The following is a 24,734-nucleotide window of genomic DNA, read 5'->3' as shown; positions in this document are numbered from 1 at the left end:
GGGTGACAATATACAGCCTTGTATATTTCTAGGACATATCTGAAACTGGATAGGTAGATAGTGTATATTGAAAGGAAGTCGTTTATTCCTCCATTGGTTAACACTCTGAAGAGCTATCATTTCTCACCTTCAGGATCCACTTTCAAGTTTATTTATGAATATTTCCTTTGCTCTGATATCTGGCAGTTAATTTGATCCATATTGTTTTTGATGATGATAAAAAAGTCAATGAAAAGTGTTTTGGGGTCTTCAAAACTGCCAGTCTCCAAAGGAGAGTATGTAGCATGGCCCATTAGGTTATGGGAAGAAAATACTAGAATTTTTATTGGTGTTACATCTAAAACATAAAATAAACCTTAATTGACATTTAACATACGGCATCCTCACTTGATCCCTATCTTATACTGTCACGTGTCAGGTAATAATCCATGAGGAAAAGGTACAGAAGGTTGACAGAGACACCTTGTTTATATCTTTATTTTCAACATGTTGGGGTAGATTATAGTCCTACATGTTGGGATTCCCTGGTGGCTCAGACAGTAAAGCGTCTGCCTGCAATGAAGGAGACCTGGGTTCGATCCCTGGGTTGGGAAGATCCCCTGGAGAAGGAAATGGCAACCCATTCCAATACTCTTGCCTAGAAAATTCCATGGATGGAGGAGCCTGGTGGACTACAGTCCATGGGGTCGCAGAGTCGGACATGACTGAACGACTTCACTTCACTCACTTATAGTCCTACATGGGTCTAGTTAGGTCAATTTATGGATTTAGCTAAATCAAATCTCGCAAAACAGACAAATGGCATAAAAAGATTCCTGCAAAAAAACTATATATTGAAGGCAATACTAATAATGTGAGTAGAAATGAACCACATGTATGTAAAAGTCAGAGGTGAGAACTCTCCTACGATTAATGAAGTAAAAATCAGTGACAGTCTAATCTCATTTGTAAAGACATCCGCAAAATTTGGAATTAGAAAACAATTTGATATGGAATTATCTCCATTATTGTTAATAATGAAACTTTCTCTGGTATTTTGTTCCTTGAAATAGTGATAGTAGGAAGCCATTGTTAAGAAACATACGTCACAGAAAGACAAACATTCACAAGTTTTTCAGTCATGTTTAAGGTCATGTGACACATATTCAGTATCTAGACAAATTTCAGTAAAATTAATGTTAGATATTTAAAAGCCTCTTTTGGGTTTTCTTAATAACAAAAGACCAAATGCAATACATTTTTAATAACATTAGGGATACCCTTCAATGGACATGGTTTTGGGTGGACTCTGGGAGTTGGTGATGGACAGGGAGGGCTGGCATGCTGCGGTTCATGGGGTTGCAGAGAGTCGGACACGACTGAGCGACTGAACTGAACTGAACTGTTCTTCTGTTAAAATGGATGACATAAGACAGGGGAAGCAACATGGAATAACTTACATGGATTCTTTTAGGAATAAATACTTTCAGCTGGAAATCATTGCCAATGATGTGAAGCATTAAGGATTAAAGCAAATTATTCATTGAGGAAAGATGCTAGACAGTTAAAGTACAGAAGTTTCTAATAGGGCCCAGATTATCTTCTTAGCTAGATTCTGTTTCAGTAATGAGATACATGAACTAAATTATTTTTAAGCCACAAAAGTGAAGATATATCAAGGAAGATATATTCTCAAAAATAAATGACTTCTTAAATATAAAACAATGTTTATGAGGGAATTTCCTGGCAGTAATATTCTTGTTCTGACCTGATAGGGGTTTGGATTGCTTACATATATATACATTTGCTACAGTTCATCAAATGAAACACTCACGATCTGGGCATTTCATTGTGTGGAAAATTTACCGTAAAAGAAAAAAGAATCATACTTACTAAATTCAGGTTAATGATACACACATCAAACTTTTAGGGGAAAGTATATTTATGTCTCTGACTTACTTTGAAATACATTTAAAAACATCTAAGATGGACTGACGAATGAATGGATTGATGGATAGTCTAGTGTATTAGTGAAAGTGAAAGTGAAGTTGCTCAGTCGTGTCCGACTCTTTGCGACCCCATGGACACCAGGCTCCTCTGTCCATGGGATTTTCTAGGCAAGAGTACTGGAATGGGGTGCCATTTCCTTCTCCAGGGAATCTTCCTGACCCAGGGATTGAACCCAGGTCTCCCACATGGTAGACACATGCTTTACTGTCTGAGCCGCCAGGGAAGTCAAGTGTATTAGTAGACTGTACGATAGTATAAATATATGTATATATGCATGCACACTCAGTCGTGTCCAACTCTTTTTGACCCCATTAGTAGACTATACCCCTCCAGGCTCCTCTGTCCATGGGATTTCCCAGGCAAGAATACTGGAGTGGGTTGCCATTTCTTTCTGCAGGAGATCTTCCTGACCCAGGGATAGAACCTGTGTCTCCTGCATTGGCAGGCAGGTTCTTTACCAGCTGAGCCACAGGGGAAGCCTGTTATAATAGTATAATAGTAATAAAATGGCAGTTGCAGAGTCTAGGTGGTGAGTATATGGATGTTACTTGTAAAATTCTTTGCATTTTTCTGGTACATCATCCTTAGTCTATAGTAACACAGAAGTTGATGTCATATGTGTGAAGAATGCTTCAGGATGGTACAATTTTTATAAAAACCTGACTAGTTTTTATTGACTCTTTATAGTACTCTGTAACGTGATGAGTGATCATGAAAATCATTTGAATCACAAGAACTTCTTTGGTTATCTCTCAGCAAAGATTGTAAAAAGCTGTTGAATTTAAAAATGGGTGAAACTTTTTTAAAATGAAAAGTCAAATTTGTTGATCCTTTTTGTAAAACAAGTGACTGTGTAACTTGCCACCTAGCAGATTGCAAATCAGGCAGTCAGCCAACCAAGGGAACACTCTTATTCCATCCCTTCAAAGTAAAGGTGATATTTTTACAATGAGTGAGAAAGTAACTGCTTATTAAACGACAGAGATCAAAATACAGAACATTATTCAAATTTCTGCTTGGAAATGTTTTATGACGTGGTTTTTGTCTTCAAAGATGTACGTATCTTGTGAAAAAACTCTAACAATATTTTCTAAACTGTTAAGAAATCTTCCAAATAGTTTCATTTGATTTTGAAATCAATTTTTAAAAATGTTAAAGTGTAATACATCTTGATTGGTTTGCAAGAATAATTAATTGACCCAAGGGAAAATGACCATTTATTAGCCAAAGTTGAACAATAGCTTTTGCAATTATCCTTTCTCAACTACAGAGACATTACAATTGAGTACTACAATAAGCAGAATTTAGGAACTGTTTCAGTTGCTGGATTACAAAATAGTTAAATCAGTATTTTAAAAACAATGTACATAATTTCATTTATTTTCATTGTTTATTAGATTGAAAAGATCTGTATAACTAATATATAAAATATGAGTATTCTTTATGTTTCTAGATATTACTACTTTGTCACTTACATATATCACAAATGTAACCTTCAAATTTATAAGTCATCTTTTTTACTTTCTTTATGGCATATTTTTATCAAAAAAAGTTCTTAAAGCAATGAAACTATTGATTTGTATTTTAAATGAAAAATATATGAAACTTTTTAAATGCTTGTAATCTTTTATTTTTAATCTCTATGTGTATTTTTTACTGTCCATAATGTATTAGTAAAATAGTTTATATATAATACATATGCATATACTGGAGGATTGTAATAAAATTTTGTTTGTGTTTGTTTTTTTTGGGTGTGTTTGTTGGAGTATGTAATCAAAGAATTTTGGCATTTTCACTGATCACTGATCTGGCACAGTGTTATTGCTAGCAGCAATTATTTATACTAAAAGTTTAAATCATTGTTTTAGAGATTATAAATCAACACATGGTTTCTAGCTTGTGAGCCTTTGTTTTTTTTCAACGTTAAACTTTGAAAAATGAAGTTTACCTTTAGTCTAAGTTCTATAACTGGTTCTCAAATGTGGAGCAGCATTGGTGTCAACTTATTAGAAATATAAATTTTCAGGTCCCCTTCCAGACCTATGGGTAACCAGAAATGCTGGTTAATGAGCTTGCCAGGTGAGTTTAAGCTCAGTCATGTTTGAGAACCACTGGCCTAGGTGATTTAGACTCCTGTGTCATCACTTCTCATTTCTTCCTGCTTCTTGGTATACCTGAGACAGTGTCTTCAGATCTGGTGTGTCTCAGTTTAGCTCAGAGTTCTGTTCGTCTCTACCTCAGATTTTCTTCTCTCCTCCTTTTCTCCTTTTTCTTTTCCCTTCTTCCTATTGTGAAAAATTATTCATTAGTGCTATTCTCACAAAAGGGATAGTGTTTTGGTTCTGAAAATCTGGATGCCATAGCCAGTATGACAAACAGTATGTTTAAAGGGGTTATTTTAAATATTTCAAATTAATTTTTGTTAACTACTTCCTGTTGGACTCAAATATGCCTTGATTAATGTCCTAGGCATATTCTTTTCCATCTATGCCCTCTTGTTTTCAGATTTTATAGTCTCAAATAGCTTTCCAACAACTAAACTTTTAAAATATACACTTCAAAGTATGAATCACCTAGATTTAGCAGTTGTTGAATTTGTTTCATTTGCTTTATCTCTCTTCTACACACACACACACACTTTTTTTCTTTTGCTAAACCATTTAAAATTGTATACATCAATACCTTTTACTTTTAAATACTTTATTAATATTAACGATCAAAGTACCTTTAAATGGGACTAATTTAAAATTGTTTTGAAAGGCCAATTCATAACAAATGTTAAACCAATTATTAAAGCCTCTTAAATATTTTCAGAGCTTTCTATAAATGTCTTATTGAGAAAAAATATAGAACTTCAAGTTGTGAGTGTATCAATGAATCCTCAAGCCTTTCTCAACCAAAGTTTTTCATCTGAATTTTGCACAACACAGGGATGATTTTGCTGACTGTTTTCTCATTTCTCCCAAGGATGGTCCATACCTAGTACTAATCCAGATGCATAGGGGAGAAGTTCTTTTATTATATATATAGTGAAAGTGAAAGTCACTCAGTCATGTCCGACTCTTTGTGACCCCATGGACTATAAAGTCCATGGAATTCTCCAGGCCAGAATACGGGAATGGGCAGCCTTTCCCTTCTCCAGGGGATCTTCCCAACCCAGGGATTGAACCCAGGTCTCCCGCATTGCAGGCGAATTCTTTACCAGCTGAGCCATAAGGGAAGCCCAAGAATACTGGAATGGGTAGCCTATCTCTTCTCCAGTAGATCTTCCCAACCCAGGAATTGGACTGGGTGTCCTGTATTGCAGGCGGATTCTTGACCGACTGAGCTATCAGGAACCCTTAAGAGTTGTATTAACAGTGTTCCCTTTGGGAACCCAGGTTAGTTGAACTGTGGCAAGTTCTTAAAAGGGTTTTGCTTTAACTAGATTGTGATGTTTATACAAATAATATTTTTTTCTTCTTATTTTTTTAGATTACAGGTCCCCCAGGTTGTGGAAAAACTCAGTTTTGTATAATGATGAGCATTTTGGCTACATTACCTACCAACATGGGAGGATTAGAAGGAGCTGTTGTGTACATTGACACAGAGTCAGCATTTAGTGCTGAAAGGTAGGAGATTTTATTTTCTATTATAATGCTTTATTTTTGTAACATATACAGCATAAAATATTTACAAACAGATTAATATTTACTTTTGAGAATATATTGTTAATAGATACAGGTTTAAAGGAATTTTCTTTTTAAAATTGACACAGGAAGCGTATTCTTTTTTTTCACACTTTAAACTTTTTGTTTTAATTTGATGTATAGCCAATTAACAATGTTGTGGTAGTTTCAGGTGAATATTAAAGGGACTCAGACATACTTATCCATGTATCCATTCTCCTTCAAGCCCGGCTCCCATCTAGGCTGGCACATAACATTGAGCAGAGTTCACTGTGCTATACAGAGGTCTTAACCTTCCTAAAGTCCCTAACTCTCCAGGAAACATTTTCTTTTTGCCTTTTCTATCCCTTTGTTATGGTTTAAAGGGAGTTTCTGGATAAGCTGTGTTTTTCACAAAGTCAGGAAGAAACAAGTTTAAGAAACAGAGGGAGAAATGTAAGTAGAAAATGGAGAAGAGGGAAGATTAATAAGAAAGACAAAATGTAAAGTGTTTTGTAAGTAATTTCTAGTTGGAAGTAAAATATTTGTGAGTGAAAAAAATTGCAATTTTCAAAACATTTTTTATTGAACATTATTTTACTTTAATCTTTGAAATAATGTGGTATTAAATGCAGGAAATACTGATAGTAAGTATATGCATGCTTAGAAAGAAAAGATTTCCTTAATTTGGCAAGGACCTTTGTTTTAACATTCTGTGAGAAAGGTATTCAGTCATTTATGTAATTCTGTAAATCTGAAGATAAGTCTGGTCTCCTCTTCTGCTACTCTGATAGACATTCATAAACAGGAGTGCTTTATACATCTGGAAACTGATTCAATTCTGTTTTCTCAGCCAAGGTGTAGTATAGGTATAGTTCTTTGAGTCTTTCTCTAATTCTATCACAATGAATCTTCCTTATTTTTCTCTAAGAGTACTACAAAGATCAAAGTGTATTCCCTGACCAGGTAAATTCCAAATTTTGCCTAGAGCTTGTTTGCTTTGTTCTACAAATGGCACCCCACTCCAGTATTCTTGCCTGGAAAATCCCATGGACGGAGGAGCCTGATAGGCTGCAGTCCATGGGGTTGCTAAGCATGGGCATGACTGAGTGACTTCTCTTTCACTTTTCACTTTCATGCATTGGAGAAGGAAATGGCAGTCCACTCCAGTATTCTTGCCTGGAGAATCCCAGGGACAGAGGAGCCTAGTGGGCTGCCGTCTATGGGGTCGCACAGAGTCGGACACGACTGAAGCAACTTAGCAGCAGCAGCACACTTCTTGATAATCTTTTCTTCCTAAGTATATACCACTGGTTTGTCAGCTGTTTAAGTTTGTGTTACATCTTTGTATCTTCAAAGCCAAATCCTACAAGTGGCACATACTGGCTACTCAGAAAATGTTTGATAAATGAGGGAATTGACAAGTGTTACTCTCAGATCATGGAATCCAGATACCATTTCCTACTAAAAGGAACTAGGGTTCCATAGGGGAATGGCCAATTCTAGGTATGGAGCAGAAGGTTTTTGTTTTTTAGTAAGAGGCAAAAGATTTATTTGATCTGAAGTTCAATCAGAGTATTAGGAGGTTTATAAGTTGAATCTGAAACATCAGATATCAAGAGAGCTATCGAAGACTACTTACAGGAGTATCAGAAGGACTTAAGAATCAACCTGAGGAGCTCACACTAGCCAAAGATGAAACAAATTGATTACCAATAGAACAATAATAGAAGTAGACTAAGATACATGAAATACATTTAAATTCATGAGTCTGTAATATTAAGAATGAAAAGCAACAAATTGATCAACCTTGGAGAATTCTGGAGATGCAACTTATTATTTTGAAAATTAGTTTTTATAAAAAGGGAAATTAAGCATTTATTCTGTTTTCTATATAAATATTACTAAGTAGCTGCTGCTGCTACTAAGTCGCTTCAGTCGTGTCCGACTCTGTGCGACTCCATAGACGGCAGCCCACGAGGCTCTGCCATCTTTGGGATTCTCCAGGCAAGAGCACTGGAGTGGGTTGCCATTTCCTTCTCCATACTAAGTAGCAAATATGTCTTTTTTATAGACAATAAATGAAGAAGAAGTAATAGAATATCACCAAATTATAAACCCTAAAAATCTAATGGATCTAGGCACTGAATATTGTGATATAATAAATATGTGTTTTGTAGTCATCCTGGTTCCTGTCAAAAGAACTTCTAAAACTTTTGAAATTTCCTGAGTGATAGAACTGAAAGAAGCATCATTTGTATTCATAATTACCCCCTTTCCAACCATAATTGATTTATGCTAATGAGATGACTCTTGATGGCCCTCTAGATTACATCCAAATGGACCTGATTGCCAGAGGAATCTGTCATGTAATTATAGGTTTGAACTTTCAGTCCTACCTCCCCAGTCTCTGAGCAGGGAAGAAGGACTAGAATTGGATCAATCAGCATTTCAGTCATGCCCATGTAATGGAATCTTCCAAAACTCTCTAATTGATAGAGTTTGTAGAGCTTCTGGGTTGGTGAACCTGTTGAGGTGTTGGGGGCAGGTGGTGCTCTCAATTTATTGCTGGTTGGTCTGAAGTAACAGAGGTCTGGGACTTGTGATTGATGTCTGAGGTCGGGGCAGTCTTGTGAGTCTGAGCCTTTAATCTATGGGGTCTGAGTTAACTCCTAGTAGTTAGTATTAGAATTGAACTGACTTGCAGGACACACAGTTAGTGTCCATAGGGAACTGGAAAATTGCTTAGTATAGAAAACCTACACATTTGGTGTCAGAAGTGTGAATAAAAATGGTTCATAAACAGAAAAGCATGCTGACATCACAAGGCAACCAGCCATTTTGGTACTTCCTGATGGAAGAATAATCAAATCAGAAAGTGATCAAGGTTTCAGATCCAATGACCAGTTTATAGGGGCTTCCAGGTGGTGGTGGTGGTAAAGAACCCACCTGCCAATGCAGGAGACATAAGAGATATGGGTTCGATCCCTGGGTTGGGAAGATCCCCTAGAGAAAGAAATGGCAACCCACTCCAGTATTCTTCCTGGAGAATCCCATGGACAGAGGAGCCTGGTGGGCTATAGTCCATAGGATCACAAAGAGTTGGACACTGCTGAAGTGATTTCAGTCACTTAATAATGTTTCCTAACTCACAAGGAACTTATGAAGGTTATTTGAAGACAAGGATTGAAATTTATATTGTTTTTACTTTTCTAGTCTATTCTTCACAAGGCTTGAAAAGTGTAGTCATCTAGTGCTAGGGTCAGATCGAATCAAAGGTCCCAGTGCTCTTTTGTATAGATGTCAGACTTGTGTTCTTATAGTGCCTTCTGGAGTTGGACATAGTGGGTTACAGAGTGGCACCAGCTCTGTCCTGCTTGGTCATGTTTCATTTGTGCTATTACAAGAGTGTTTGATCCCTGTTTGGTGTTGCTGGGAAAGGTAGATCAGGAAAGCTTTCTCCTGCAAGCAGTTGAATACCCAAAGAATAGTGGCTTAAACAACAAGAGGTTTATTTTTTCTCTCATAGCAGGAAGACCTGAGTTGCTGGCAGTGGTTCTGCTTCTCAGTGGTGGTAGAGACCTAGGGCTGGTACATTTTCGGCATTATATCCATTCTGTGTCCCAGTCAGTGAGATGAGAAAGAGCCATTATATCTTAATCAGGAAAGTATATTTTTCAGAATAGCTGCCTCTTCTTCTCTGCTGATTTTCTTTTCATGCTTTGGAATCCTTCTCCAGATTTCTCAGTTGGTCACCCTTGCATGCAAAGGAGGAGGGAAAAATCAGGGGAGAAATATTTGTAACAAGTCTGATGGGGCTGGTTAACATTACTGCCTGAGTGAAATTGAGGTTCCCACATTGCAGGCAAGAAGTGGAAATGGATATTGGTGGGTAATTAACAGTGTCTGCCACAGCTGGGATAGTTTATAGACTTGGAAAAGATATAAAGCAGGAAAAATAAGACTGAAAAAGGAATATTTTTAGCTTTCTGTATGTCTCTATATGGAGCACTCTCTCCATTTTGTGTTTACAAACAACTTGTTGGAAAAAGGCAAATGAGAAAGTAAATTGAAGGATTAATATGATGGAAGATTAAAGGATTCACATCTAGGGAATTTAGGGTAAGTGGAAAATATTTTCTATCAATAAATTGCTGAATATCTTTTTATCAAGAAGGAGGAAGAAAACAATAAATAGAATGAAAAAGAATAAATAAAAGTAAAAATTTTTTAATTTATTTTAAAAAAAGAAACCCTTGTGGGTGATGTACGTAAAAGCACTTTGGAATGAATTGGGATGATTAGTTATATATATTTTTTACAACAGTGCACTAGCTAGCTTATTTTTATATGACTTTGAGCAGTATGTTAATCATACATGTTCATCACAGACTGCAATTATATTTCCATACTGTTAATAATTAGATAATAGTATGAAAATCAAAGTCGCTCAGTTGTGTCCGACTCTTTGCAACCCCATGGAGTATGCAGTCCAGGGAATTTTCCAGGCCAGAATACTGGAGTGGGTAGCCTTTCCCTTCTCCAGGGAATCTTCCCAACCCAGGGATCAAACCCAGGTCTCCCGTATTGCAGGTGGATTCTTTACCAGCTGAGCCACAAGGGAAGCCCAAGAATGCTGGAGTGGGTAGCCTATCCCTTCTCTAGTGGATTTTCCTGACCCAGGAATTAAACCGGTGTCTCCTGCATTGCAGGAGGATTCTTTACCAACTGAGCTATCAGGGAAGCCCAGATAATACTATAGTCTGGTGCTAAACCCTCAGGTACTTAGGGACTGCCTTGGGGAGAGGGGAATGCGGCAGAATTCTGAATCCCCTTCTTCTGATTGATTCAGGAAAAGTCTGTTTTTATTTGTTTTACCTATTGGATTTCTGATTAGGGTCTGATATAGTTTTAGATGCTATATACTATATACACCTTGAGAATATGGATAAATAGATTAGTGGCCTGTCTATGGAAATTTTGGCAGCCATGAAAATTCCAGTATACATATATTGAATAAATACTATATTGTCCCTATTGGGGATAATTAGAAGAAAAGATGGAGCTGGAGGTTAATAATAAAAAAGGAAGGTAATATGAATGGTAAGTAGTAATAGTAATTTTTGAAATAAAACTTTGTGAGAAATAAAGTGGATAAAGGAGAATAAACCCAGGTCTTAGGACTGCAAGTGGATCTGTGTGTGAGAAAGGCTGAAGGATCTGGGGAAGCCGGAGATCTGGGGAAGCCGGAGATCTGGGGAAGCTGAATTCAGGGCCCTGGAAGGTGGCGACTTGGGGAGGAGGGATATAGAACTGGAACTGTAAGAGGCAGAAGTGGACATTCCTGAGTTGTCATGAAATCAGAAGAGCTTGAAAACCAAGAAGAAAGATGTAGTGCAATAGGGGACGAAGACAATCAACTAATCACAAAAATGTAAAATTATAACTATTATAACTAAGTATGCAAAGGAGAGGTATATGTTGTGTTGGTACCATGTGGAAGCAATGGCCAAGCTTAGATCTGAAGGAAGTTTTCTACTTAGGGTGCAAGTCACTTCTGAGGGTACCGGGTACTTTACCATTGCTGCTGCTGCTGCTGCTAAGTCACTTCAGTCGTGTCCGACTCTGTGCGGCCCCATAGATGGCAGCCTACCAGGCTCCTCTGCCCATGGGATTTTCCAGGCAAGAGTACTGGAGTGGGATGCTATTGCCTTCTCTGACTCTACCATTAGTGCCCTTTAATTCCTACCAAACTACTCAGAACAGCAGTTTTTCTGAACCAGTGAAAGAGGGAGCAACATGTAGTGGTAGTGATAGCTTGACTTTGGCTGATTCTGATGGCAATGGCAGTGTAGTCTTAGGACCATCTACCTACTTGATAGTTAGTATGAAAGTGAAAGAGGAGAGTGAAAAAGTTGCTTAAAGCTCAACATTCAGAAAACTAAGATCATGGCATCTGGTCCCATCACTTCATGGGAAATAGATGGGGAAACAGTGGAAACAGTGGCTGACTTTATTTTGGGGGGCTCCAAAATCACTGCAGATGGTGATTGCAGCAATGAAATTAAAAAACGCTTACTCCTTGGAAGGAAAGTTATGACCAACCTAGATAGCATATTAAAAAGCAGAGACATTACTTTGCCAACAAAGATCCGTCTAGTCAAGGCTATGGTTTTTCCAGTGGTCGTGTATGGATGTGAGAGTTGGACTATAAAGAAAGCTGAGTGTGGAAGAACTGATGATTTTGAACTGTGGTGTTGGAGAAGACTCTTGAGAGTCCCTTGGACTGCAAGGAGATCCAACCAGTCCATCCTAAAGGAGACTAGTCCTGGGTATTCATTGGAAGGACTGATATTGAAGCCTAAACTCCAATACTTTGGCCACCTGATGCAAAGAGCTGACTCATTTGAGAAGACCCTGATGCTGGGAAAGATTGAGGGCAGGAAGACAAGGGGACGACAGAGGATGAGATGGTTGGATGGAATCACCAACTCAATGGACATGGGTTTGGGTGAACTCCAGGAGTTGGTGATGGACAGGGAGGCCTGGAGTACTGTGGTTCATGGGGTTGCAAAGAGTCGGACACGACTGAGCGACTGAACTGACTGACTGACTGACAAATCCAGGATCTTTGATCCAGGAGACAAACAGTAAGGGAGATAAATTCCCTTTTACCAGTTTATGAGATGGCTTCTTGAGTCTGATTAGGTTTTTATTGGTTCACTTCCAGCTCTCCTATCACTTGTGAATCCAGGTAAATTAGTGGTGAGGGAGATCCTGACGATTTCTGTGATAGAAAATAAAAATTATTCATAAGTACTTATTATCACTAAAACAAAACTTTGGAATATTCTGGAATCTGTAAGGAATTAATAGGTTCACATTATTATACTTCGTAATACCACAGTACTGAGCAAGTACATACTGAATTAATGAACAGGAAAGTATTACATGTGTGCAAGAAGCTTTGAGAAACCATAAACATATTTCAGCACATTTATTATGCTAGATTTCAACTAGAATTTTGAAAAGCTTTTTTTTTTTTTTAACATTAAGCTTGTGTATTGTTTCAAATTGGCATGTGGTCACTAATGTAAAGCTTTTAATTCTCTTTTTATATGAGAGCTGTGAAGTAACAGGGGAAACTAATAAAAACCTTGATCTGAATCCAGTCTTCTTCACTTTCAGTTCAGTTCAGTTCAGTCGCTCAGTTGTGTCTGACTCTTTGCGACCCCATGAATTGCAGCACGCCAGGCCTCCCTGTCCATCACCAACGCCCGGAGTTCACCCAAACTCTTGTCCATCGAGTCGGTGATGCCATCCAGTCATCTCATCCTCTGTCGTCCCCTTCTCCTCCTGCCCCCAATCCCTCCCAGCATCAGAGTCTTTTCCAATGAGTCAACTCTTTGCATGAGGTGGCCAAAGTATTAGAGTTTCAGCTTCAGCATCATTCCTTCCAAAGAAATCCCAGGGCTGATCTCCTTTAGAATGGACTGGTTGGATCTCCTTGCAGTCCAAGGGACTCTCAAGAGTCTTCTCCAACACCACAGTTCAAAAGCATCAATTCTTCGGGACTCAGCTTTCTTCACAGTCCAACTCTCACATCCATACATGACCACTGGAAAAACCATAGCCTTGACTAGACCTTATCTTGAATACAGTGTTACTAATTACCTGAGCTGTTCTCTCGGTCAAGTCATCATCTCTTATCGGGATGACTGCACTAGCTGATCTTGCTGTCACCCTTGCCTCTCTGTGTCCTATTCTCCATTTGGTAGCTAGAGTGATTCTTCAAAAAAAAAAAAAAAAAAAAAAAAAAGAAGTCAGGGTTTTCCTTGTGGCTCCGTGGATAAGAATCCACCTGCCAATGTGGGAGACACAGTACAGGAAGATCCCACATGCAGCAGAACAACTAAACCTGTGCATCACAACCACTGAGCCTGCAGTCTAGAGCCCGGGAGGCGCAACTGTGTGAGCCCACACACCCTAGAGACTGTGCTCTGAAATAAGAGAAGCCACCATAAAGAGAAGCCTGCGCACTGCACCTGGAGAGAAGTTAGAGAAAAGCCCGTGCGCAGCAACCAAAACCCAGCACAGCCAAAAATAAATAAATAAAATTATTTAAAAATATGTCATATCGTGTCAATCGTGATCGTAGGTTTCCTATCTTAGTGAATAAAATCTAAAAACAAAAACAAAACAAAACACCCGCAAACATAAAAATCTTTTGTGTCTTTGGCCCCTGGCTGTCTCTTTGACCTTATTTCCTTTTATTCTGCCTCCTGGTTTCTGTGTTTCAGCTACTACATTAGCCCCCTTGTTTATTCCTCCAGCACACTAGGTATCTTCTCACAAAAGAGTGGACTTGTGCACTTGCTGTAATTCTTTCTTCCTGTGTGCTGTTTCACTGGATAGCCATATGGTTCATTTTCTCATCTCCTTTAAACTTTAGCTCAAATGTCAGTTTGTTAAAGAGGCTTTCCCCGACTACCTTCCATGAAATTAGCCCTTACTTCCTTCTGTTACAATGTGTTCTCTGATCCTGACTCACTTTTCTTTAAAGCACTTATCATCTGCCATATATATTTATTTGTCTTTCTCAGTAGCATGTAAGTTCCATGAGGGAAGGATTTTTTTGTTTTGTTGTTTTTGTTCACTGTGGTATCCTTAGCACCTAGAATGGTACCTGGCATATAGTGGTGATGGTTTAGTCACTGAGTTGTGTCCAACTCTTTGTGACCCCATTGACTGTAGCCTCTCAGACTCCTCTGTCCATAGGACTTTCCAGGCAAGAATGCTGGAGTGGGCTGCCATTTCTTTCTCCAGTGGGTCTTCCCCACCCAGGGATTGAACCTGGGTCTCCTGCATTGTAGGCAGATTCTTTACCAACTGAGCTACCAGGCATATGATAGGTCCTCAAATATTGGTTGAATGAATGAATATTAAGTGCACATTTTGGAAAGAATGCTTTTTATAAAAAAGACATCCACTAGATGGCATTGCTTTCAAATTTTTTGTAATTAATGTCCGGGAGGAAAAGATAAGATCTTTTGCTTGCTGTAACCAAAAAGACCTTTGTAATAAAGATTGTCCTAGATTAATGTGAGGCCTACAGAATATTACATTTATATTTGGTGTTTGATTTATATGTATTTTAGATACATTTTTCTAAAGTAAACATGTGGAGAAGCTTATAGGAAAACAACAGCATATTGGTATGTGAATAACCATAAGATACTGTTACTTAGCGTGGTTAACTGTGATGTCCATATAGTTCATGTCCACACACTGACCATCCTGCTTCTGAGGGGCCTACATGCAACAAGAGAGCAGAAGTGAGTCCAGAGTCTTTCACTACTCCAGCCACTAGTTAAAATCGAGCCTAGTGTTAGAGGCAGGAAATTATTGTTGTCTGTCAGCTGTTCAGTTGTTGCCGCCAATGAGTTAAGTACTCTCATCTCATTAGGTACTCTCAGTCCGGTTCCTAATCAGTTGAAGATCCAAATATTAAAAAAAACCCTCCCTGTTTCCTGCAGATGTCACCATCACTATCCTGTTGAAAAGCAGTAGACTCCAAGGATCAGAGCTTTTTAGCTGACTTCTCTGACTAGCACTTAACTCAGCAAATAGTTTTTCTAATCAAGAAATTTGCACATTTTCCCCAAGCTGTTAAAATCTGCCTGTTCCACCTTTGCCTGTGTCATCTCATTTCTTCTTGCTTTCATCACTTACCTCATTATTTGTCCAATCCCTATGCCTACCTCTCTCAAGTACTTCTCCTGAATGGTCATTTGATCCATCTTGTTCTCACTTTGATGGATCCTGATTCTCAAGCTGGAATTGGGGTTGCCAGGAGAAATATCACTAATCTCAGATATGCAGATGACACCACCCTTATGACAGAAAGTGAAGAGGAACTAAAGAGCTTCTTGATGAAAGTGAGAGGAGAGTGAAGAAGCTGGCTTAAAACTCAGCATTCAAAAAATGAAGATCATGGCATCTGGTTCCCATCACTTCATGGCAAATAGATGGGGAAACAATGGAAACAATGAGAGACTTTATTTTGGGGGGCTCCAAAATCACTGCAGTTGGTGATTGCAGCCATGAAATTAAAAGACGCTTGCTCCTTGGAAGAAAAGCTATGACCAACCTAGACAGCATTTTAAAAAGCAGAGACATTACTTTGCCGACAAAGGTCCATCAAAGTATGGTTTTTCCAGTGGTCATGTGTGGATATATGAGAGTTGGACCTCTTCTTGGAACTCACTATTTAGAAATGAAAAGTGTTTTTTATACTTTTGTATCATTAAATGGGACATAAAATATAGGATGGTTTTAGTGTTTACAGTCATTCCTCCCAGTCACCCTTGGATGATTAAGTTTTGGGGCTGCTGACTATCAGAGACAGAGACAGTTACTCAAAGATTTACATTTTTAACCAGAAATATCTGAAATTTCTAGTATTACTCCATGTCTTATATTATTAATGGTAAAGTTGCATCTGTTTCAACATGTCACCTCTAATGCTCAGCCTACCCCATGTATTTGATCTAGCTTTGAGGTGGGAATTCAGTATTTAGAAAATAGTTTTGTTTTTTTTTTTTTTTTGAAGGAAATGATGGGCTTCTCTCGTGGTTCGGACTATAAAGAATAGGCCTGCAATGCAGGAGATCCGTATTTGATCCTTTGGTCAGGAAGAACTCCTGGAGAAGGGAATGGCCACCCACTCCATTATTTTTGCCTGAAGAATTCCACGAACATAGGAGCCTGGTGGGCTACAGTCTGCTGCTGCTGCTAAGTCACTTCAGTCATGTCCGACTCTATGTGACTCCATAGATGGCAGCCCACCAGGCTCCCCTGTCCCTGGGATTCTCCAGGCAAGAACACTGGAGTGGGTTGCCATTTCCTTCTCCAATGCATGAAAGTGAAAAGTGAAAGTAAAGTTGCTTAGTCGTGTCCAACCCTCAGCGACCCCATGGACTGCAGCCTTCCAGGCTCCTCCGTCCATGGGATTTTCCAGGCAAGAGTACTGGAGTGGGGTGCCATTGCCTTCTCCGGGGCTACAGTCTATGGGATCTCGAAGAATCAGACGTGACAACTAAGCACAAAGGCAATGTGGATAGCATCCGTATGTTTAGAAAATAGCATCCCCTTTACAAAGGAGCAATTGGATAGCATTTATTTAGTATGTATTAAGCTTTCATTGATAAATCATATTTTTCTGGTCTGAGACATGGAGATTTACTGATACCTGATTATTAGAATAATATTCAAATATTTCATTCATGAAATTGAAAGCCTTTTTCTTAATTTACTAAACACATCTTATAGGTGGTAGTCAGATGGTCATTTATACTAACATTTTTGTGTTAAACCTCAGAGATACTGCTTTATCAGCACTAGATGAGATCTGAAAGCCCTTGCTGGGCTCATGCTCTGACTGGTAATCTTTTAGGAATTATAAAGAAGGGCTTCCATTCCAAAATCATATACAAAGCCATTTTGCTTATACCTGCTGTATTGATAAGACTTTTTTTCTAGTGTTACTTGTGGCTTATGAGTTTCCTAAATAAAAGTCATTAGAGGTTTTGTAGTGTAACCAGAGATCAAATTGCCAACATCTGCTGGATCATGGAAAAAGCAAGAGAGTTCCAGAAAAACATCTATTTCTGCTTTATTGACTATGCCAAAGCCTTTGACTGTGGATCACAATAAACTGTGGAAAATTCTGAAAGAGATGGGAATACCAGACCACCTGATCTGCCTCTTGAGAAATCTGTATGGAGGTCAGGAAGCAACAGTTAGAACTGGACATGGAACAACAGACTGGTTCCAAATAGGAAAACGAGTACGTCAAGGCTGTATATTGTCACCCTGCTTATTTAACTTATATGCAGAGTACATCATGAGAAATGCTGGACTGGAAGAAGCACAAGCTGGAATCAAGATTGCCGGGAGAAATATCAATAACCTCAGATATGCAGATGACACCACCCTTATGGCAGAAAGTGAAGAGGAACTAAAAAACCTCTTGATGAAAGTGAAAGAGGAGAGTGAAAAAGTTGGCTTAAAGCTCAACATTCAGAAAACTAAGATCATGGCATCCAGTCCCATCACTTCATGGGAAATAGATGGGGAAACAGTGGAAACAGTGTCAGAGTTTATTTTTTTGGGCTCCAAAATCACTGCAGATGGTGACTGCAGCCATGAAATTAAAAGACGCTTACTCCTTGGAAGGAAAGTTATGACCAACCTAGATAGCATATTGAAAAGCAAAGACATTACTTTGCCAACAAAGTTTCGTCTAGTCAAGGCTATGGTTTTTCCTGTGGTCATGTATGGATGTGAGAGTTGGACTGTGAAGAAGGCTGAGCACAGAAGAATTGATGCTTTTGAACTGTGGTGTTGGAGAAGACTCTTGAGAGTCCCTTGGACTGCAGGGAGATCCAACCAGTCCATTCTGAAGGAGATCAGCCCTGGGATTTCTTTGGAAGGAATGATGCTAAAGCTGAAAGTCCAGTACTTTGGCCACCTCATGCGAAGAGTTGACTCCTTGGAAAAGACTCTGATGCTGGGAGGGATTGGGGGCAGGAGGAAAAGGGGATGACAAACGATGAGATGGCTGGATGGCATCACTGACTCAATGGACGTGAGTCTGGTTGAACTCCGGGAGTTGGTGATGGACAGGGAGGCCTGGCGTGCTGCGATTCATGGGATCGAAAAGAGTCGGACACGACTGAGCGACTGAACTGAACTGAGTGTGACCTTAAAATTTGACTTATTTAAAATTTTTATTACAATTTTAAAGGTTACTATCCATTTATAGTTATTACAGAATATTGGGTATATTCCCTGTATTGTACAATACATCCTTGAGCCTGTCTTACACCCAATAGTTGGTATCTTCAACTCTTCCACCCCTGTACTATCCCTCCCCACTCCCCACTAGTAACCAATAGTTGTTCTCCATATCTGTGAGTCTCCTGCTTTTTTGTCGTATTCACCAGATGGTTGTGTATTTTTTAGATTCCACGTGTACGTGACACGATACAGTGTTTGTCTCTCTCTAACTTATTTCACTTAGCATAATGCTTTCCACGTCCATCCATGTTGCTGCAAATGGCAGAAGATATTAACTACTGTTGCTTGTGCTATTTTTTCCCTTCACAGACTAGTTGAGATAGCAGAATCTCGTTTTCCCAGATATTTTGACACTGAAGAAAAATTACTTTTGACAAGCAGTAAAGTTCATCTTTATCGGGAACTCAGCTGTGATGAAGTTCTACAAAGGTATGCTGTTTTAGATTTTGGCATGTTAGTAATAGTTTGAAGATTTATTCTTTTGTTCTTCATGTTTTTAGCTTGAGTGAAAAAAAGTCCCTACATATTAGGATTAAGAGAAAAATCATTTCAGTGTTCTTTATTTACCACAGCCTATTGGTTGAAGTATTTCTTTAAAAATGAAAAAAAATTAAATGAATAAAATGTTTTAGATTTGACTAATTAAGTTGTATATTAATTATCTACTGTTCTGTTAACAAATTACCCCAGAATTTAGCAGCTTAAAATAATCTATTTATCTCACCTAGTTTTTGAGGGTTAGTTATCTGGGAATAGCTTAATTGGGTATTTCTGGCTCAAAGTTGCTCAAGAACTTGCAGTTAAGCTGTTGGGCAGGGCTGTAGTCATCTCAAGGGTCACTTGAGGCTGGGAGATCTTGGAGAATTCCAGGATCACTCATGTAGTTGTTGGGAGACTTCCATTTCTTCCTGGATTCTAGCCAGAGGTCTCCATTTCTCACCATGTGAGCCTCTCCATAGGGCTTCTTACAATATGTTGTTTATGCAAAAAAGTGCACAACTTAAAAGTTGAGAATTATGTTTTATTCAGTGGTCATACTGAGGACTTCAGCTTAGGGGGCAGCCTCTCTGATAGCCCTGAGGGACTACTCTAAGGATGTAAGGGAGGAACCAGGATATAGGAGTTTCTGCAACAAAAAACCAGGTAGTCAGAATATCAAAAGATTACTGTTAATTAAAGAAAAACCAGACATCTTTTAAAAATATATATATATTTATTTGGCTGTAGCAGGTCTTAGTTGCTAGTTTCAACACATGGGATCTTCCTTGCAACATGCAGGTTCACAAGGGATCTATAGTTGTGGCCTGTGGGATCTAGTTCCCTGACCAGGGATTGAACCTGGGCCCCATGCATTGGGAGTATGGAGTCTTAGCCTCTGGACCACAATGGAAGTCCCCAGATCAGACATATTGAGTTAAAGAATTTAGCATGTTTCTGTGTGTGGGAAGATGCAAGAGTCTGGGCTCATTGAAATCATTCCTTTGCTATGCACCTTAACTGTCTAGAGCCAGTATCTTGCTTTTCTCCATCCTGAATTCCCTCATGGTGCACAGCTTCAGTAGCTGATGGCTTGATGGCCTCAACATCATTTGTTTACTCATGTGGCAGGTAGCATTTCTGGTCCACAGTGGTATCTTGCCTTCCCCAGAGCAAGTGCTCTGAGAGAGAGTGGGCAAATGAGAAAGATCCCAAGATGCAAGCCTATCTCTCAGCAATGATGCACCATCGTTTTGTCATTTGGTCCACAGACGAACCCTGGTACAGTTGGGAAGGGGACTCCATAGGGATGTGAATACCGGGAGATGGGAGTAAGTGGGGGCCATTTTGGAGACTAGCCACTGCAAGTGGTTTTGCTCTAAAACTGGAGCTTTAGCAATATCATGAAAAAACCAAGGAATAAATCTACAGGAAAATATTTTGGCCTATTTACAAAAGAATGCAATATGTATGGAAGAGCTGGAAAATAAGTTATGTTTATTGAGAATATCTGCACTAACTACTGTAACTTAGAGAAGAGTAATTTGTTGTTTTACAGTTGGTTAACCTTTGCAGTGCTCTATTTTTAAGAATTATACCTTAAAGTCATCCACTATCTTATATATTCTGCTTTTACAGGATTGAATCCTTGGAAGAAGAAATTATTTCAAAAGGAGTTAAACTTGTGATTATTGACTCTGTTGCTTCTGTGGTAAGAAAGGAGTTTGATACACAGCTTCAGGGCAATGTGAGAGAAAGGAACAAGTTCTTGGCTAGAGAAGCAGCCTCTTTGAAGTATTTGGCTGAGGAATTTTCAATCCCAGTAAGTTTTTCTTTTTTTCCTTTCTTTTATATGAAGTTCACTAATTTATAATATCAAATAATATAATTAGAAAGAAGTATAAAACAGATGACTTTTTAAGGATAACACAGTCTGGTTGCTATAGCAAATACTGCCATCTTCTAAAATTTATCTGTTGAGATTGTTTTATCTTTTTCATAATTTGAGCCTAGAGCAGATTTAAATATTATTTTCCAAAGTTCCTGTAGTCAGTCCTTTTCTTCTCTCTCATTGTTTACTCTTTGTGATGTTTTTATATTACTTTTGTTATGCTGAGGTAAGTAATAAGAATTAAAACTCCATGAAATCGCCCATATCTATATACCTTTTTTTAAATGACAGTATTCATCAGTTTTATAAATTTTTAAGGTTTAAATATTGTTATTGTGTTCAGTGCTGTTTTGTATGCTGTAGGAATTGGTTTGCTTCAAAAGCCAGAGATTGATTCTTAGGGTATGAACATTGGGAGCGATAGTAATGAAAGTGTTAAGTAAGGAAAACTTGAAAACTTACTTTTGGCATGACTTTTAATAGTGGACCAGGAAGTCTGAAGATGAGATGTATTGTAAGAGTTTGTGGTGGGTAAGCTACAAGAGCAATAAGTTATATTCCCATCAGTAGCGTGTGGGAGAGGACAACTTGTTCTGAAGTCTCGCCAGCATTTAGTACTGTCAGGCTTTTAAATTTTAGCCATGTGTCATCTGAACAGAAGATAGGAAAATTCCTTAAACTGAGATAAAATTTAGTAATGATTTTATAATTTTTAGATTTGTTTGGAAAATTAAAACCTTGGATCTTGGTAACATAGGAATATGTAGCATTAGTGGAAACTATCACATAGCCTTTGAGATTTATAAACCAAAACAAGGAGTTGAGGGAGAAAATGTGGCATTCAGAAAGTTCTGCATGTTTTAATGGCTTTTAAATTCATATTTTGGATTATATGGTATAATTCCTGGTGAAGCAAGTGCTGTAAAAGTTATCTTGGATGATGTTTATCTTTTAAATTTTGTTACAGTTACATAAAGGGACAAATTCAAACTGTATATTTCCTGGTCAAGGAGAATAGGGAATTAAAAAATATTTTATAGAGTGGATTGAGTGGAAAAGTTAAGTGTATATGTTTATTTCATTAATTCATACTGTTGCCTGATTTAATCTTATGTAAAATATGAAAATTCACTTTTTAAAAGTTGTATTTGTTATTGTTCTATTGTAATTATAGACTAATGCATTTCAGGTTTTTCTCCGGTTGTTACTTTTCTGAGTGAGAAAGGGCCTCTGCTTCTGTTTGTTTTTATAGAGCCTTCGGAAAGAATGGGTGCTTAGCATCTCCACATTCCTCTGTCTTTGCCTTTGTTTTTCTGTTTAGAGGTAAATGCAGAATACAACATATTTTTATATAACACAGTATGGTATTGGTTTTTCTGACAAATCAGTATTGGTTTTAGAAAGCTTTTGAAAAATACTTCCTTTAAGAAATGTCTGACTTTTCCTAGCCTACTTAGCTTGTCTAAATGGAAAACCATAAACTTTTAAACTTTTATATTGTACTTTGAATAGGTGGCTTCGTATGGAACAAAACACGTTAAAAAGTGTGTTGTCTTTTGGTTCATCGTACCTTTCAAATTAGCAGTCTTATGCCTCTTTGTATTCACTCAAAGTGAAAGTGAAAGTTGCTCAGTCGCGTCCGTCTCTTTGCCACCCCATGGACTATACAGCCCATGGAATTCTCCAGGCCAGAATTCTGGAGTGGGTAGCCTTTCCCTTCTCCAGGGGATCTTTCCAGTCCAGGGATCTAACCTAGGTCTCCCACATTGCAGGTAGATTCTTTACTAGCTGAGCCACAAGGGAAGTCCAAGAATACTAGAGTGGTTAGCCTATCCCTTCTTTTTTTTCTTTCTTTTTTTATCCTATCCCTTCTCCAGTGGATCTTCCCATCCCAGGAATAGAACTGGGGTCTCCTGTTTGTGTTTACTCAAACATGTCCACAAACATTCCTGTCCCAGTAAGTGTTTGCTGTTCCTTAGCCTGAAATATTCCTCCACTATATCCATATGATTTATTGTCTCCTATTGTCTTGTTAAGTGAGAACTTCCCTGACCATATTAGTATTAATCACACTACTTGTGTCTCTCTCTCTTATTATGCTTTATGTTCCTCCATCATAGTTTTCACCCTCTAGCATTATATATTTTTTATGTTTATTGTCTGTGTGTCCCCACCGCCCATCGTGTGGTTATAGGGACTCTGTCTTCTTTGTTCATGGCTTTATTCTCAGTACCAGGAATAGTGCCTAACACATAGTAGGCACACTGAATGTGTGAACTTCTTAGGCTTGATTTAATCATGTATATATTGATATTGAACTTAAATTTTATTATTTGCTTTAAATTCTATTTTGATCCTATCTTTAATATTATTTACTATTTATATAGTGATAAAATATGATTTTAGATGGCAGAATCTTATCATATAGGAGCTGCCCTCAGTTTACACTGGTGTCTTATAGGAAGAAAAATAGTTTTTAAGATTCTTAAGCTTGGAAAAGTCTTTAGAGATCTAGATAGTATCACAAAGCCAGGAATTTTAGAAGAGATTTTATCTCAGTTTAGTAAAAGTGTGAAAAGTGAATGTCTGATGATCTCTGAAGATTGGGCAAAAAGCCAGGCCCTCCAACCTGTTGTTTAGCTGTGGATCTGAGGTGGTGGATAGGGCCAGGAAACCTGGCATATTGATACACTTTAGGTATGTTTTCATTCAGATGAGAATAAAGAGTCAAACCAACTTGGGTAGAGGGTTGATTGCTTCATTGAATTTAAAAATTTCTCTATAGTGAAACTTCAGTGCTTTCAAAATGTGGGGGAAAAGCTTAAAATATAATTTGTATTTCATTTTGATCATCACACTGTGTATGTTTGTGTGTAGTATGTACAGTTGTCCCTCAGTATCTGTAGGAACTTGCTTCCAGAACACCCACAGATACCAAAGTCTGCAGATGTTCAAGTCCCTTGTGTAAAATGGCGGGCCTCCTTATCTGTGGGTGTTACGTTCAGGGCTTTGCATCAGAAATTGTTTAAGTGAGAATTTTTGATCCATGGTTGGTTGACTCCTCAGTTTTGGAACCCATGAATATGGAAGATGATCATATGTATGTTTGTATGCAAGCATGTCTATGTGCATGGAGATTTCAACTTCCTTTCTCAGTAACTAATGGAATAAATAGAAAGTCAGAAGAATAACATCAAGCAGCTTGATCTAATTAATATTAGATTAGATTATAAAACTTTCCACTTAAATGCCTGCAGAATACGTACTCCTTTCAGGTGCACATGAGATATTCACCAAGATAGACTATATTTGGTGCCGTAAAATAAATCTCAACATATTTAAAAGATTGAAATAGTACAAAGTATGTTTTTTGACCACAAGAAAATTGAACTAGAAACAGAAACATGTCTGGAAAATTCACAGGTATTTGCAAATTAAGTAAAAACACTTCTAAATAACTCATGAATCACAGAATAAATCTTCTAAGAACTTAGAAAATATTTTGAAATAAGTAAAAATGAAAATACAGTGTATCAAAATCTGTGGGTTGCAGCTAAGTCAGTGCTTGGAGGGAATTTTTTTTTTCTGCTGTAAGAACTTGATAAAGAAAGACTTATTTAATATTTAATATTAATTTTAATATTTAACATTAATATTTATTACTTAATTTTAATATTTATTATTTGATTTTTATTTAATATTTATTTAAAGCAATCAGTGATCTAAGCTAGTGAAAAGTAGAAAAAAATTAAATCCAAAATAAGCAGAAGGAAGGAAATAAGATAAAAGCATAAATTAAAAATAGGAAACAATAGAGAAAAAAAATCAGTGAAATAAAAAGCTGGTTCTTTGAAAAATTTAGTAGAGTT

At 37.8% G+C, this 24,734-nt stretch overlaps 1 protein-coding gene across 3 annotated transcripts in view; it reads left to right on the top strand.

Moving 5' to 3' along the window:
• The window catches only part of RAD51B (RAD51 paralog B), a 620,294-nt gene that overhangs the window by 24,459 nt on the left and 571,101 nt on the right, over positions 1-24,734 (top strand). For all 3 annotated transcript variants that reach the window (XM_070377663.1, XM_005905730.3, XM_070377664.1), the window contains exons 5-7: positions 5,464-5,600; positions 18,807-18,926; positions 20,613-20,796. In XM_070377663.1, coding sequence (XP_070233764.1) covers positions 5,464-5,600; positions 18,807-18,926; positions 20,613-20,796 — 441 coding nt within the window. The remainder of the gene's footprint in view (positions 1-5,463; positions 5,601-18,806; positions 18,927-20,612; positions 20,797-24,734) is intronic.

This window comes from Bos mutus, chromosome 10 (assembly GCF_027580195.1).
Source record: "Bos mutus isolate GX-2022 chromosome 10, NWIPB_WYAK_1.1, whole genome shotgun sequence".
NCBI classification, from domain to species: domain Eukaryota; kingdom Metazoa; phylum Chordata; class Mammalia; order Artiodactyla; family Bovidae; genus Bos; species Bos mutus.
This window is presented reverse-complemented; position numbering and strand designations above follow the sequence as displayed.